Here is a 12,802-nt window from a genome sequence, read left to right as displayed (position 1 = left end):
TTTTGGGATAGGAATGAAGGTTACTTTGAACAATAAGCTATAGATTCTTTCCCTGGCCATTTGACTTTGATGCTTTGGGTGTGATTTAAAAAGTTGGCCATTCAAACATGAAGAAATTCTTCTACAGATGTGTACTTTCATGTAGTACTAGAGAAAATTCTAACAGAAACAGTGACAATGGCTGTGAAAATAGCTATCAACCAAATAGCCAAAATATTTAAGAAATGTATGTTAAACCACTTCTGTTCCTATAATTCTGGAGATGTATGTCTGTGCTTGGTCTCTGGTTGTCACTTCTTGTCTATATTCTGGCTTTTCTATAGGCAAATCTAAATTAATGGTTGGCAACTCTGTTCCTTGTATTTCTGTGAAGCACTTAAAAAGCTTTCAGTAAAGGTTTTCAGCTCTCAGTTCCCTAGAGATCCAATTTCATAGCAGTGTTGCCATTGTTGGTCTGACTTACTGGTAGCCGTTCCACAGAATTTTTGTCTTTTAAATGTTGGGTTTTGGGTTTTTTTTAAATGTCCTTTGCATAGAAATATCAACATCATGCTTGTCATCATTCACTTTGATCCTTTTATAAGGGAAAAGAACTGGCTGCTTCTGTTGTTATGGGATTGTGTAATGATGTCTTCTCTCAGTATTCCTACTTGCATGGGAATGGGTATGATTCAGAGTATGTACTACTCTGGGATTTGCTTTGAAATGCAAGTTCTTATTTGAAGAAAATCTGCCAGTGGAAGAAATTCATAGGTTTGGAAGATCTTGTGTGGTATGTCAGTACTTGGAACAAGCAAGAGGTTAGTGACAGGAAGCCCAGATTGTTATCCTGAGTGAGAGTATTCTACAGAATAAGACAATACCTTGATCTTCTCAGGAACTCCTAATGACTTCAGGAAAGCATTGTATTCTTGCATGTGACTTCAAGATAAGAACAGTTACTACCTAATACATAAAGTAAAAAATTTGGGGCTTTTTTATTAAATGGGATAATATTGCATTCAGTCAGTGAATCTAACTGTTTTATGTTCAGCTTCTGATTTATTTTGCCAGTATTTTATTTCTACCTGTATTTCACTTCTACTAATGCTAAATAATTAAAGCCAAGCTCCTAAAAAAAAACCACTCCAGAAATCCCCAACCTTCTAAAGGAAAAGCCCCACAACTCACTCAAAAAAAAAAACAACAAACCCCTACCCCAATACAGAGCAAATACAGCTTAAGTGACTGAAAGGAAATGGAAACTTTACCAAAAGCTGACAGTTGTTTGTTACTTTCATTTCATTTCTCAGGAAACAGAAAGCTAGACTTTATTTGAGAAGAGCATGGGGACAACTGAAACTATTTGCATGTTTACATTAAAAATCAACAATAAAGCCAAACTATAGAAAGATTAAATGGCTTAGGTTTAAAGTATTTTTATGCAAAATAATAGTTACAACAAGTTTACACTGATACAGAGATACTTTATTCCAAAATTGTACATTGCTTTGTCCCTGCTTATACTGGTCCTAGCTTTTTTTGCTATGAAATTACATTAATTGAACTAGACCAAGGAAACCATTAATGCTAAGTACCTTGGGAATTAACTGGTACAGCATAATTTTAAATTATAGGAAGGATAGCCTCTTATCTTAAATATATTTTAACACTTTGAAACTTCTGAGATGCAAAGTTAATTCCTTTAAATATGCCAAGTTCCTACAAGTGGTTAGTCCAAACTGCCAAAAGGTGAGATGACTCCACAATGAGACAAATGGTTTTCTCCCTATACGTGCATTGTTTGTGGCTATGTTGTCTGTTTAGTTTCTGTATTTAAAATAAAAAAAAGGTAAAATATGTGACTATGTTAAGTTATAGTTCTAAAGCAAAAAGGCTTGTAACTTAAAGTGCAGCGTATACAGAGAAAGAAATGGGGTTTGTCTTCCCTACCCCTATGTTTTTTTTGTATGGAAATTATGCCAGTGTCCTGCTAATTGGCTCACAAGTGTAATGCAGCTGTCCAGTACCTGGTACCTCTCATGAGTGTAATGCAGGGTATGTTAATTTATACTTACAGGCTTGGACTGCAGATTCAATTTCTAACTCTACTGTTTTATTCTGCATTTAGTTATGTATCTCTTTTTTGGGGAAGAGCAGATTGTTTTCGTTGGGATAAGACAAATTCTTACAAATTAGGCTTCTATTCTGAGATTCAAGAAGGAAAAACTTCCCATACTTGTTTGTTTTTTTTCTTTCCCTAAATACTTGGGTCCTATTGTAGTTGTTCTGTTTCCTTAGCAGATTCACTCCCACTTGAAACAGTGACGTCAGGTTTAAATTAGCAGGTTGGAGAAAATAGTGATGATGCTTATTTGGTGCACACTAATCATATGTCCGATACGGGCTCAAGGGTGCCTAGTTTAAACCCTTGAGCTCAAGGAATATTAACATTTCTTGAAGAGCTGTGAACTGAGGTAGACACCACTTTGCATAACCCATACCACTCACTTTTTTGAAAGGCAGAACTTGCTACTGGGTCATTGCTGTTGAAACTGGTTTGGCAGAACTTCCAGTACCAGTGTCCCAGCAGCAGGGATAGTTTTCCTTCTGGGTTTTTTTTTGGTTTGGTTTGGGTTTTTTACTGTTGTTTTGTTTGTTTTTGTGTTGGTTTGTCCTACCAACATGGTCATATTGCTGAGAAGCTGGGAGAAAGCAAGGGTTCTGTGTGCCAACAGGAGATGTGCCACACCATAGCAGTGCCACCTCAGGGTAGATCTGTATGTTGGTTCCAGAAGGTTTGTAGTGAACCCTGCCGCCTTTCTGGCACAGGGATGTCTCCAGTTGCCTTCTCTGCCAGTGTGGCTGTACTGCTCGGCCACTTTGCCAGTATAGTTATGGCTAACAGTTTTAGAAAACGTGTTCCTGCCATGCCAACAAAGCGGCCCTGAACTGTTGACTTCCTCCAGTGTTGGAGGAGCCCGTGCAGCCATGCGCAGTTCCCTCCTCCGTGTGGCAGGGCAGTCTGTGCGGCACCGACAAGGGAATCCAGGTTAAAACCAGTCCGCTGTGGAGGTCAGCGTTACCCCTTGGCCTGGCCGGGCCTGGCGCGGCTGGAGGAGGAGGAAGAGGAGGAGGAGAAAGGCGCAGGCTAGCGGCGCCACCGGCTGGGGGCGCTGCAGGCAAAGGCCTCTGCCGCCCTCCGGGCCTCGCTGCCCCGCCGCGGGAGAGCCGGGTCCCCTTCCTGCCCTCTTTGTTCCCTCATCAGCACGGTGATCCCACTGAGGCCAAGGGGCACCGCTCTTCCTCCCGGCCTCCAAAAACCCCGGGGCCTGTACCGCCAGCTTAACGTTAGATACAAAGGAAGTCTTGTGTCCTCTCTGCCGCAGCAGGTGGGACTGGGGGGGGGGGGGGTTTGCTCGAGCAGGGTGGGATAGGTTTAAAAACCTTCTGTTAGAAAACTGAAGGTTTGTAATGCATGATTGTTTGCAAAGAGACCCATCAAATAATGCGTGTTTATGGTAGGCTAGAGGGCATCGAGGCTCTCTTCTAAAATTAAACTTCCCAGGATGTTCTCTGTTTCATAGTTGTCTTTTTACTGTTGTTATTGCTAATTCTAAACCTTCTCTAGACATGTGAACTCAAGGGACTTGCAAGTAGTTTTCTCTCACATGGATCTTTCTTTCATTGATTGTGTTTTGTTTTTTCAGCATTTCTCATTGTCAGGATGTTCCTGCATCAGCAGGTTCACCTGCCTCAACACAATTCCCATGTAGCTGCTCTTCCCGCGCGCCCCTGCCAGACAGCTTTGCTGTTGTGTCCTGAAAGGTCTAACCCAGACGGGCAGCGCTCTGAGAAGCGCTGTTACCCTCTGATCACTCTCTGGGTCTCTGCATGGTACTTCTGTGTGTTTCATGATCTGTTCGAGTTCCCTTCTGATGGCAAAGCATGCTGGTGTGGATTCCTGCTTGTGAGGGATGTGGAGCTCGGATGTTATCTTCTTGCTTTTTATATCACTAGCTGTGGAATTGTGACAGGGGAAGCCTGAATGACCTCAGCAAGCACTTCAGTGCAAAACCAGAGTCGTTCTTTGAGTGTAACAGAAGTGGAATACTCACAGAAAGACATCAAAGGACTTAGTGTAATACAAACAATAATTCTATATAAGCTTGAGTCTCCCTTTTTTTTTTTATTTAGAGGTTCCAGAATAAGAAAGTGTTGAAGTTAATCAAATAAGGCTTTTTGTAGCCTGTTTTCATATCTTTTGTTTAAAGATAAATGCCCACGTGCATGATAAAACCCCAATAGTGTGGTTAAGAGCACGTTGGTGTCTAGTTTGAACCTTTCAGAGGGCATTTAAGTTAGGTACAACTCGAAATATGATTATCCTCCTCTTTGCAAACTGCAGTTTGCCAGGTGGATGATTAGAAGCATTCTCAGTGTCACAGAAGTGGCTGAATTTCTCTTTTGTTCCCAAATGCTGGAAACTGCACAGTAGGTTTGTGGCAAGATTGCAAGGGCAAAAAAAGAAATTCTATAGAAAATAATGCTATTATGAATAAATGATTGCTTGAGTTTATAATGACTCGTGATCTCTTATAATCGCAAATTATCTTTGTGGTATCTTATTATTTGTTCTGAAAATGCATAAAATGCTTTTCTGAAAATATATTCTGTATAGGTTTTTTTTTTTTTTGTATCAGTGGAAAAAATACTGTGAATGAAATCATTATGGGGACAATTTTTTACTTGATCTCCCAAATCTTTCACTGCAGGAAATAATGTTCTAACAATGTGTCTTTTATAAAGTCAGAATTTTGTATTTGTTTACAGGGAAAAATTGTGTAGAATTTTGTATTCATTTAAGAGAGAAATACACACTATCTTGAATATTTGGGCATTTTAATGCAGATTTGAATACAAAAAGAGATCACATGTTTTCAGTCTGTATGGAACTTGAAAAATGTCTTAGGTGGCAACTTTAATGAAATCGTACCAAATTTCTCAAGTTGTGGCATTCTTAACTAGATTCAATATTTATGAAGTCTGACAGTAGAGTTGGTCAGTAAAGGACTGACAGCTTCATCCAGGTGAGCAGCATCTTTTGAGCACTGAACTATTTACTCTACCTTTCTCTCATATATATATGTAAAAGTGTGTGTGTATATATATAATTTTTTTAAGAGGAGCTAGACACAGTAGTGAATTTCAGATTAAGTACCTTCTTTTAAGAAATGTATAGTGGTGTGGTATACTTCATACTTAGCTTGGATAACTGCGTTGAATGCATTCAGAAATGTCTTGGACACTGAGCTGCTTTCATAAAAATAACAGAAGTGTGCATGCTGCTGCTCAGACATGCAGAGTGAGTATTAGTATTATATTTCTCTGATGTGTACAATTTTGGTGGCAAATGAGGTTGGAATACCCAGTAGTGTGTCTGTGGATCTCCACTCGAAGTCTAGTAAATACAGTAATACTTTGTCATACAATGACACATATTCCCAAATGTGAAAAGCATTAAGGAACATTCTTCTATGCTAATGTCTCTTTTTTTTCCTCCTGAACTTTCTGCTCCAAATGCAATGCATCTTTCATAATGGTTTCTTTAAGCTAAATATGGAACAACACTTAAACTTCCCCCAAATAAAAAGAAAAAACTCAGCTAAACTAGGCACATATGGCGAAGTAGCCCTAGGGATAAAGTGGACATTTGGACAAAACGAGATGGGTTATTTCTGTACTTGATGTTTTCTGGAAGGTGGTTTGAGTATTTTAAGTGGTAAATATAGCATCAGAGTCTCTGCAAAATAGAACTTAATATTAAATAAATGTTAGTATTTTCATAGCTAGTAGTTAAAAACTTGTGAGAATGCTAACGGTTTAAATTGTGGAACTGTTAGACACTTTGTTTATAAAGCTGGTGCATAGACTTTCTGAATGATAAGTGTTATCTTTCAAATGCAGATGAACACTCTGTGCACTTCATGAAAATTAAGAGCTATTGAACTCCGTCAAATAGAAATTTGAAAATACACCGTGCATTTTATTAGTGCTTAAATTTGTTGCAGTGCTAAATACAGTGTCTTCCACAAGCGCAGAGTTTAGCATGCATTGGTTAATATATAGGCTTGTTGTTGTTTGGTTTTCTTATCACTCTGTACAGTTAGACTTCTTTAAAATCTCCCTTGGAGCAGCTGGCGGCTGACGTGTTAGTGTTGGCACCACCCGGGTTCAACGTGACATCACTAGGCGAAGTCTACCTCAGTGCTTAAGGAAGTTCATGTGGGAGCAACGCTCTGTAACGTGTAGCTAAACTGCTGAATTCAGTGAATACTGAGAACACAGAGGACGTGTAAAAATGGAGTTCCTGAAAAAAATTGTTCCCACTGTTGTTTCTGGAGATGTGGTTCTGGATGTTGGGAGTACTGCCCGTGAAAGCTCCCCAAGGCTGCTGAAGATGAGACGTGTCAGGCTGTTTTCATTAGGACAGACAATAGATGAGGACGAGGAGACACATGTTTTACATCCTGATTACAGTATGTATGCATGTCATCAACCTGGTAAAAAACAATTACTAAGCTTTTTCTTCAGATCATGATTATTTTGCTAAATTGATGAAGTTGATTATGAAAGGTCTTTATTAGAGTCTCTATGATAATAGTGTCTTTAGTTTTAGAACTATTTTCTCATTTTCACACTATCATATGTTAGTGACCTATTTGAAAGCAATTTTACAGGATTTCTAATGTGCCCCTTGTCTTTGCATCCCTGTGTGACTTTTTTCCGGTTTTGGGATAAGTATCCCTATTTAAGTTTTAATGTAGCTATGATTAGGCACTAAGTTGTCTAGATGGATGTGTGCCGCACAGAGCTCTGACTGCAGTGCAGGGTTCAAGTTGCGTGCCATCTTTTCTCTCCCTGTTTTTTTCAAATCCCCTAAGTTTTCGAAGGATTTCCTTTTCAGAGTTTTTTCATTCCAGAAATGTTTATGCTTTCCTTTTTAGTGTTTTGAGGATTGCAGATTTTTTTTTTGTATAAACAGAATATGTAAATTAAATTAGTCTAGTAAAAATATGGACATCGCATAGAGAATTTTTAACTTAACATGGGTAGGCTTGCTTGTATGAAGATTTTTTTTTTAAACTACCTCTTAGTACCTAAATATTACAGTGTATTAGGCTAATAAGAAGTAGAATGAGTTAATGTTCCTTTTTCAGACAGTTCAGCTGGGTGGCAATGGAAAATCTAGTTTTACTTTTTTTACTTTTTGCCTTCAGCTAAAATAGTAAGGTCTTGAGCCTTTATGGTCTTGGTTCCTGATGGATATCAGCTGCACAGTTTTTACCCTTTGCTATCTGGTGGCTATTTTCAGGAATTAGTGTGGCCTGGAACTTTTTCCCTTATGTGTCGAACTGTAAAGATAGGAGATGGTGACATCCATCTTATTGGGTGGTGAACTTATAGCCTTAACTGTGGAATTAAGTTGGTGGTGGTGGTGAGAGAAAGGGGTTTCCTTAGAAAGACTTTTCTTAGCCTTTCTGATTGTAATATAAACCACTTTTTTTAATGTGTCAGGTTGAGTAACATTGGCAGCTGGGGACAGTTCTGTTCTGTTAAACAATTGTTCCTGTGTGTAACAAATTAGAACAAGTTAATGTTGTAATGGTATGGATTATTGAAGACTTCCTGCAGAAGGCCTGTTAAGACTGTTGTTGCCTATATGCTTGCAAACTCTGATCAGAAGCTTATGGTATCTCAAAGGGTGATGCTCTTTTAGCCAGGTTTGTGTCCTCGTTGAATTTTGAATGCTGTAGAGCCCTAAGGTTTATAGTTGGATGTCACCGTGATGTGCACAGTTTAAATATCTCCATAGGCATATCTCATCAATTCTGCTTTTCTGCTGTAATATGGTTTCTTTATAGCTCTCATTTTTAAATAGTATTTCATTTAGAATGTTATGATTTCAGAACAAACAGAATTGGTTTTGTGCCAGGTTAAAAGAAAGTGCTGTAGGCTAAAGTTTGTAGTTAAAATAGATGCCTTCATCTAACCTTGTTCAATGTTTTGGTGATAGCTCAAGTAAATGAGGATAATAAACATAGAATACACCAGTCCTACTGTTGACGGTGAATTCTTCCTCATTAAATACTTCTAAATAGTGATTATTAGGAGTGACTTCTGTGGAAATCAATAGTGCCTGACTAACATCACTTAAGTGTGATGTCATCATTTGCGAAATGCAGACTTATAGTCTGTTCTGGGATCATGCTTTTACAATAGCAGATAGTAGCTGAATCCTCTTTAAATTATCTGCTTATTTCTATTTTTGTATCTTGGTAATGGAATGAACTGCTCTGTTGGAATGGAGCAAAAGAACTACTGTGTTTTCCAGTTGGGTATGCTGCAGAAGGCAAGTGTCCACAAAACAGGTAATAAAACAATAGAATGATTTTGGGGAAAAAAAAGTAAACACTTACTTGCTTAATGTCAGCAGATGTGGCGGTGTTAATGCACCACCAAATGTCATATAATGAAGCTGTTCAGGAACTCAGTAAGTTTTTACAGCTAAGGTGGTTTGTCTTGTAGATATGTTTGAATTTGACAGTGGGTGTTTGTTTAGTTGGTTTTTTATTTTTCCTTTTTGTTCCTTATTGCTGCTGTTCAAGCAACATTTTTGTATTGATGAGAATTTAGGTGAAATAGAGTCTGACAACTATTTTAAAGTATAAAAGTATTTTAGAAGGTCTTATACGAAGCAAGCAACCAGACCTATTCCTGGTTTTATGCTTTTATCCAAAGCATAAAAATGTTATTTTGATAATACCGCTTGGTTGGGTTTGCATATATCTGACTGAAATATTTTGTGTGGAATTCAAGTGATGGGTTTTGGTTTTTTGGTTTGGGTTTTGTTTTTTTGTTTTAGGATTAAAACATTTATCACTATTGCCTTTCAGCACGTTAACTCAATTAGTATATACTGTTTTATAGCTGAAAGCAAGACCATAGAAATACACATTCTGGGGCACATCTTTTAAAATATGTAGCTTTTGTCAGAACGGTTTCAAGTGTATTTTAGAAATCTTTCATAACTGTCTTTTTATAAGATTATTAGAACTCTAAAAAAAATCATAATTGCTGAAGTATTTGCATATGGTTGTATGCATCACAACACTTAATAGATGTAAGTAGTGCTTTTAAATTTCCTGTAGCATTAAAGAGTTAATGTGTTCTCAGTTTTAAGAATTTCTGTCTCAGAAAAGCTACAATCCAAATCAAACACTGCAAGATGGGCTTGGAAGATCCAGAGAAAGTATTTTCATGTACCAAGAAACACATATAAATGTATACACATACAGACACATCTGTAAACTATTGCATATTCTCCCTTTTGCTGTAGTGTTAAAGGAGAACGCCACCACTGCTACTTACAAACTGGCAAACGGCAGCTGTACCTGTGGTGTGTGAAATGTGCCCTTCAGTTGCAGATCTGCGCTTCAATTGCGTTGTAATGCAGGGTAGCTAATGCTGTGGAACGGTCTTAATGGCCAACCCTGTAAGTCACATCTGCAATAACTGCACAAGAGATGTTAAATCTATCAGTGCTGTGAGTATGCTTATTGTTCATGGTGTCCACATTATTTCTGTGTATGGAAAACATCTCCTTTTGCAAACATTAAACCTGTTTCCCTTCAAGTGCCTCTGCTAGAGGAGCAGAAATCGGCCAACAGCAATGTGTTCTTTGGTGGTAATGAGTAATACGAATTGTAATTGCCTCAGGGGGGCTAACAGCAGGGGCTGGATAGACATAAACTGCCTGTGAGCACTGTGTCCCTGTAAAACCAGCAGCTCTGCAGGGCGTATTCAGCTCTGTGTTGCATCTCTGGTCAGCCTTGTACAGCAGAGGATGGCCAGGAGGCCCAGCATCAATCTGGAATAAAAGTCAGTTTCTGTACCAAAGTTCTGAGTTTCAATTAGAGAAGACTGGAGGAGTTGGTGGGCAACTAAGCACCATGGCTTCCCCCCCACCCCGATCTCTGTTTGCCTCTTACGTTCAGAGACTGCTCCATAATACTGTTTGGGATCCAGAATGCTATGTACATAAAAATCTCTAACCCTCTCTCCTGTTTTCTTATCACAGCAGATAACATTGTTTTGTTTGAGTAATGCCCCAGGAAATTGTTCTGTGTATATTTTCCATAAGAAGTAATAAGGAACATTTCCTAAGGGCCTCTGGAACCTGCTCTTGAAGCTCTTTGCAACAGAAGGTAGGGAAGGGGGATTTTTGTTTGGATTTTTGAGTGTGGTTTTACAAGCGGATCAGGCTGATCTAACGGTTTGCTGCCAGTGAAAAGGGCAATCTGGCTCCCAGCTGTGCAGCCCTTCCCCATCTCCTGTCTGATGCTGCTGTGGCCTTTTCTTGAGCTGATTCATTTCCCAAACCCAGCAGAAAATGTTCTTATATTTTTGGGGCAGTATTTTTGAGATGAATTGGTGAGGGGAATCAACTCACTGAGAGGGCCGTTTTGGTCAGTAGTGGGGGCAGCATTAGGTGTCTTACCATCACCAAAAGTAACAGTCACCTTCTGGATACCCTCTGCTTTAAATATATTGATTTGTGGAAAACAAACTCTTTAATATTTTAGATAAATGGAAGCACAAACATCTATCCAGGGCTTCATTTTAAGTGCATTGATGATATGTTGTATTATTATTTCTTATAAGCAGATGCAATGACCATTGGGTAAATGTTTTTTAAGTAAGGCATTTGCTTAAGATGGAGTCAATAATGAACTGAATTTTTAAAAGCCCAAGTGCAAAAGGAGTACACATTTGACTTGTTCATTTTTGCCATTAATATGGAAAATTGACTATAGTTACATTTAATTGTTAAAAAAATGCTATGACTTAGAACTGAGATCTCAAATATTATTTTTGGCCCTATTTTTTTGAGATCTGATTTTCTTAAATTGTATTGTGTACTTGGCTGTATGCCTAATACGCTTTTACTGTAGTTGTCTCAGGGTTTCATCTGAAGAATAAGCATGCAGGAATTTACAATTAATATACTTTTTTCCTACAGTATTTGCGCCTTTTTTTTTTTTTTTTGCCAAACCTTACCTTTACCTCATCTCAAAGAATGACAAAGTATTTGTAACTTAGTGCTTCTTTCAAGGTGGATGTCAGTACAACTCAAAGGTAAACCTAGAAGGGCTTTTTCTTCATACTTAAGAGCTACTCATATGGATTTTATGAAGACATAATTTATTTGTTTTCCTCTGAGATATGGTAATTACAATTTTTTTAGTGCTGTTGTTCACTTAATAGATTACCTCTGCATCACACTTGCAGGTGGTTTTTTTATGCATCTTCTGGACTTCCAGCACTTAAAAGGGTTTCTGAGACTTAAGTATGTTAGTGTAAGTTTTCATATGACAGCTGAGCCAATGTAATGGGTCAGTGCTGCGAAAAGGAGATTGTACCCTTCCACCTGCGTAGTTATCTTGTATATTCATTTGTGGTAGTCGTGGTGCATGTCTGTCCTTGGTGATACTGTTCGATTTGCTAAACCAAGAGGAAAACAGTGGATAGGCAGCAAACTAGAATGCTTTGAGAGAGAACCAACAGCAAATTTAGGAAGTGAACACCAGTAATCCTGGTGTTTGGGCTTTTTTTTCTGTTCTTTTTGTCTTTCCTGCAGATCGTAAGCTGAAAAGCCAGAAGTAATGAGAATTTCAGTTTATTAAGGAAAAAAAATTAGAGGTGAAATTGGACAATATTTAGCTGCAAATATTCATTAAAACATTATCTTTAGGCTAATTTTTTGAGGTAATGCAGTTAAAACTTAAAGGGGATTGTAAATAAAGCAAATATCTCTACCTTTCGAATCCACAATAACTTGACACTTGGGAGACAGCCAAAATAAAGCTTTTGACTTGAAGGAGAGGGGAAGAGGTGTGACAGTATGGGGAGAGTGAGAGAAAAATTAGCATATGCCAGAAAAACAGAAGATCCTGCAATAGCTGATTAAGGGGAGCTGTGAAGTGCTGAAGTCAACAAGATGTGGAGAAACTCGTTGCAAAATAATTATATATGCTACTCCTAAAACCATTTGCTCTGATATGCTAGTAATACAAGGACATAAAAGTGTTCTTTTAAATTCTTTGTGTCTAAATTGTCCACAGGTCTTGAAAACGATGTTTTGAGAGAGAGAGAAGAGTTTAGCATGTTGTTCCTTTTTGATTCACACTGTGAATGTCTAGCATGTAGAACAGATTTTAAAACATACCTGTGACACTGCTGTCTATCTGTTTTCTATAATGTTATTCTGCAATCCAAGGTAGACTCTGTAAGAGTTTGGACAGCATATTAAATCAAAATATCAGCTTATTTTTAAGGAGCCATTTTCCTTTAAAACACATTAAAATCAATCACTGGGCTAACAAATCCAACATACCACCCCCCCCCCCCCCCCCCCAAATGCTCAAGAAAGTATTTAAGGTCAATATAGTATTTACCAGAAGGGTTAAACCAGCAGCTTCATCTGAAGATGCTATGCTAGTAACATCAGCAATTCAGATTTCAGTTACAGAAAGATTAAAATTTAAACACTTTGTTGAACAGTTCTTCCCTTTTCAGTTGAAAAGAGTCCATGTGTCAAATGCGAAAGTTTTAGCTTATAGGTGATCTAACAAGTCTTAATTTCCTCTAGAGGTGTGTTTTCTGTTTCTAATGAAAATGTGATTGTAAATGGAAGAGGCAAATAGACTATGACATTTTTCCAGTACTTCATGATACTTCTGATGGCTGTTGGCAGTTTTTG

The 12,802-nt window shown here is 38.1% G+C and overlaps 1 protein-coding gene across 11 annotated transcripts in view; it reads left to right on the top strand.

Annotated features, from left to right (window-relative positions):
• The window catches only part of FRYL (FRY like transcription coactivator), a 181,300-nt gene that overhangs the window by 28,812 nt on the left and 139,686 nt on the right, over positions 1-12,802 (top strand). For 4 of the 11 annotated variants that reach the window (XM_054823075.1, XM_054823068.1, XM_054823064.1 and 1 more), the window contains exon 1: positions 6,167-6,542. The exons of 2 other annotated variants lie outside the window; for them this stretch is intronic. In XM_054823075.1, the coding sequence (XP_054679050.1) occupies positions 6,341-6,542 (202 nt within the window). In that variant the 5' untranslated portion in view covers positions 6,167-6,340. Of the gene's footprint in view, positions 1-5,030; positions 6,543-8,328; positions 8,412-10,154; positions 10,248-12,802 lie in introns of those variants that run through there. 5 more of the 11 variants (XM_054823065.1, XM_054823067.1, XM_054823069.1 and 2 more) reach the window with 5 other exon arrangements.

The sequence above is a fragment of the Grus americana genome, chromosome 4, assembly GCF_028858705.1.
Source record: "Grus americana isolate bGruAme1 chromosome 4, bGruAme1.mat, whole genome shotgun sequence".
Classification (NCBI taxonomy): Eukaryota; Metazoa; Chordata; class Aves; order Gruiformes; family Gruidae; genus Grus; species Grus americana.
Note: the sequence above shows the minus strand (reverse complement) of the source record. Positions and strands in the feature narration are given on the sequence as shown.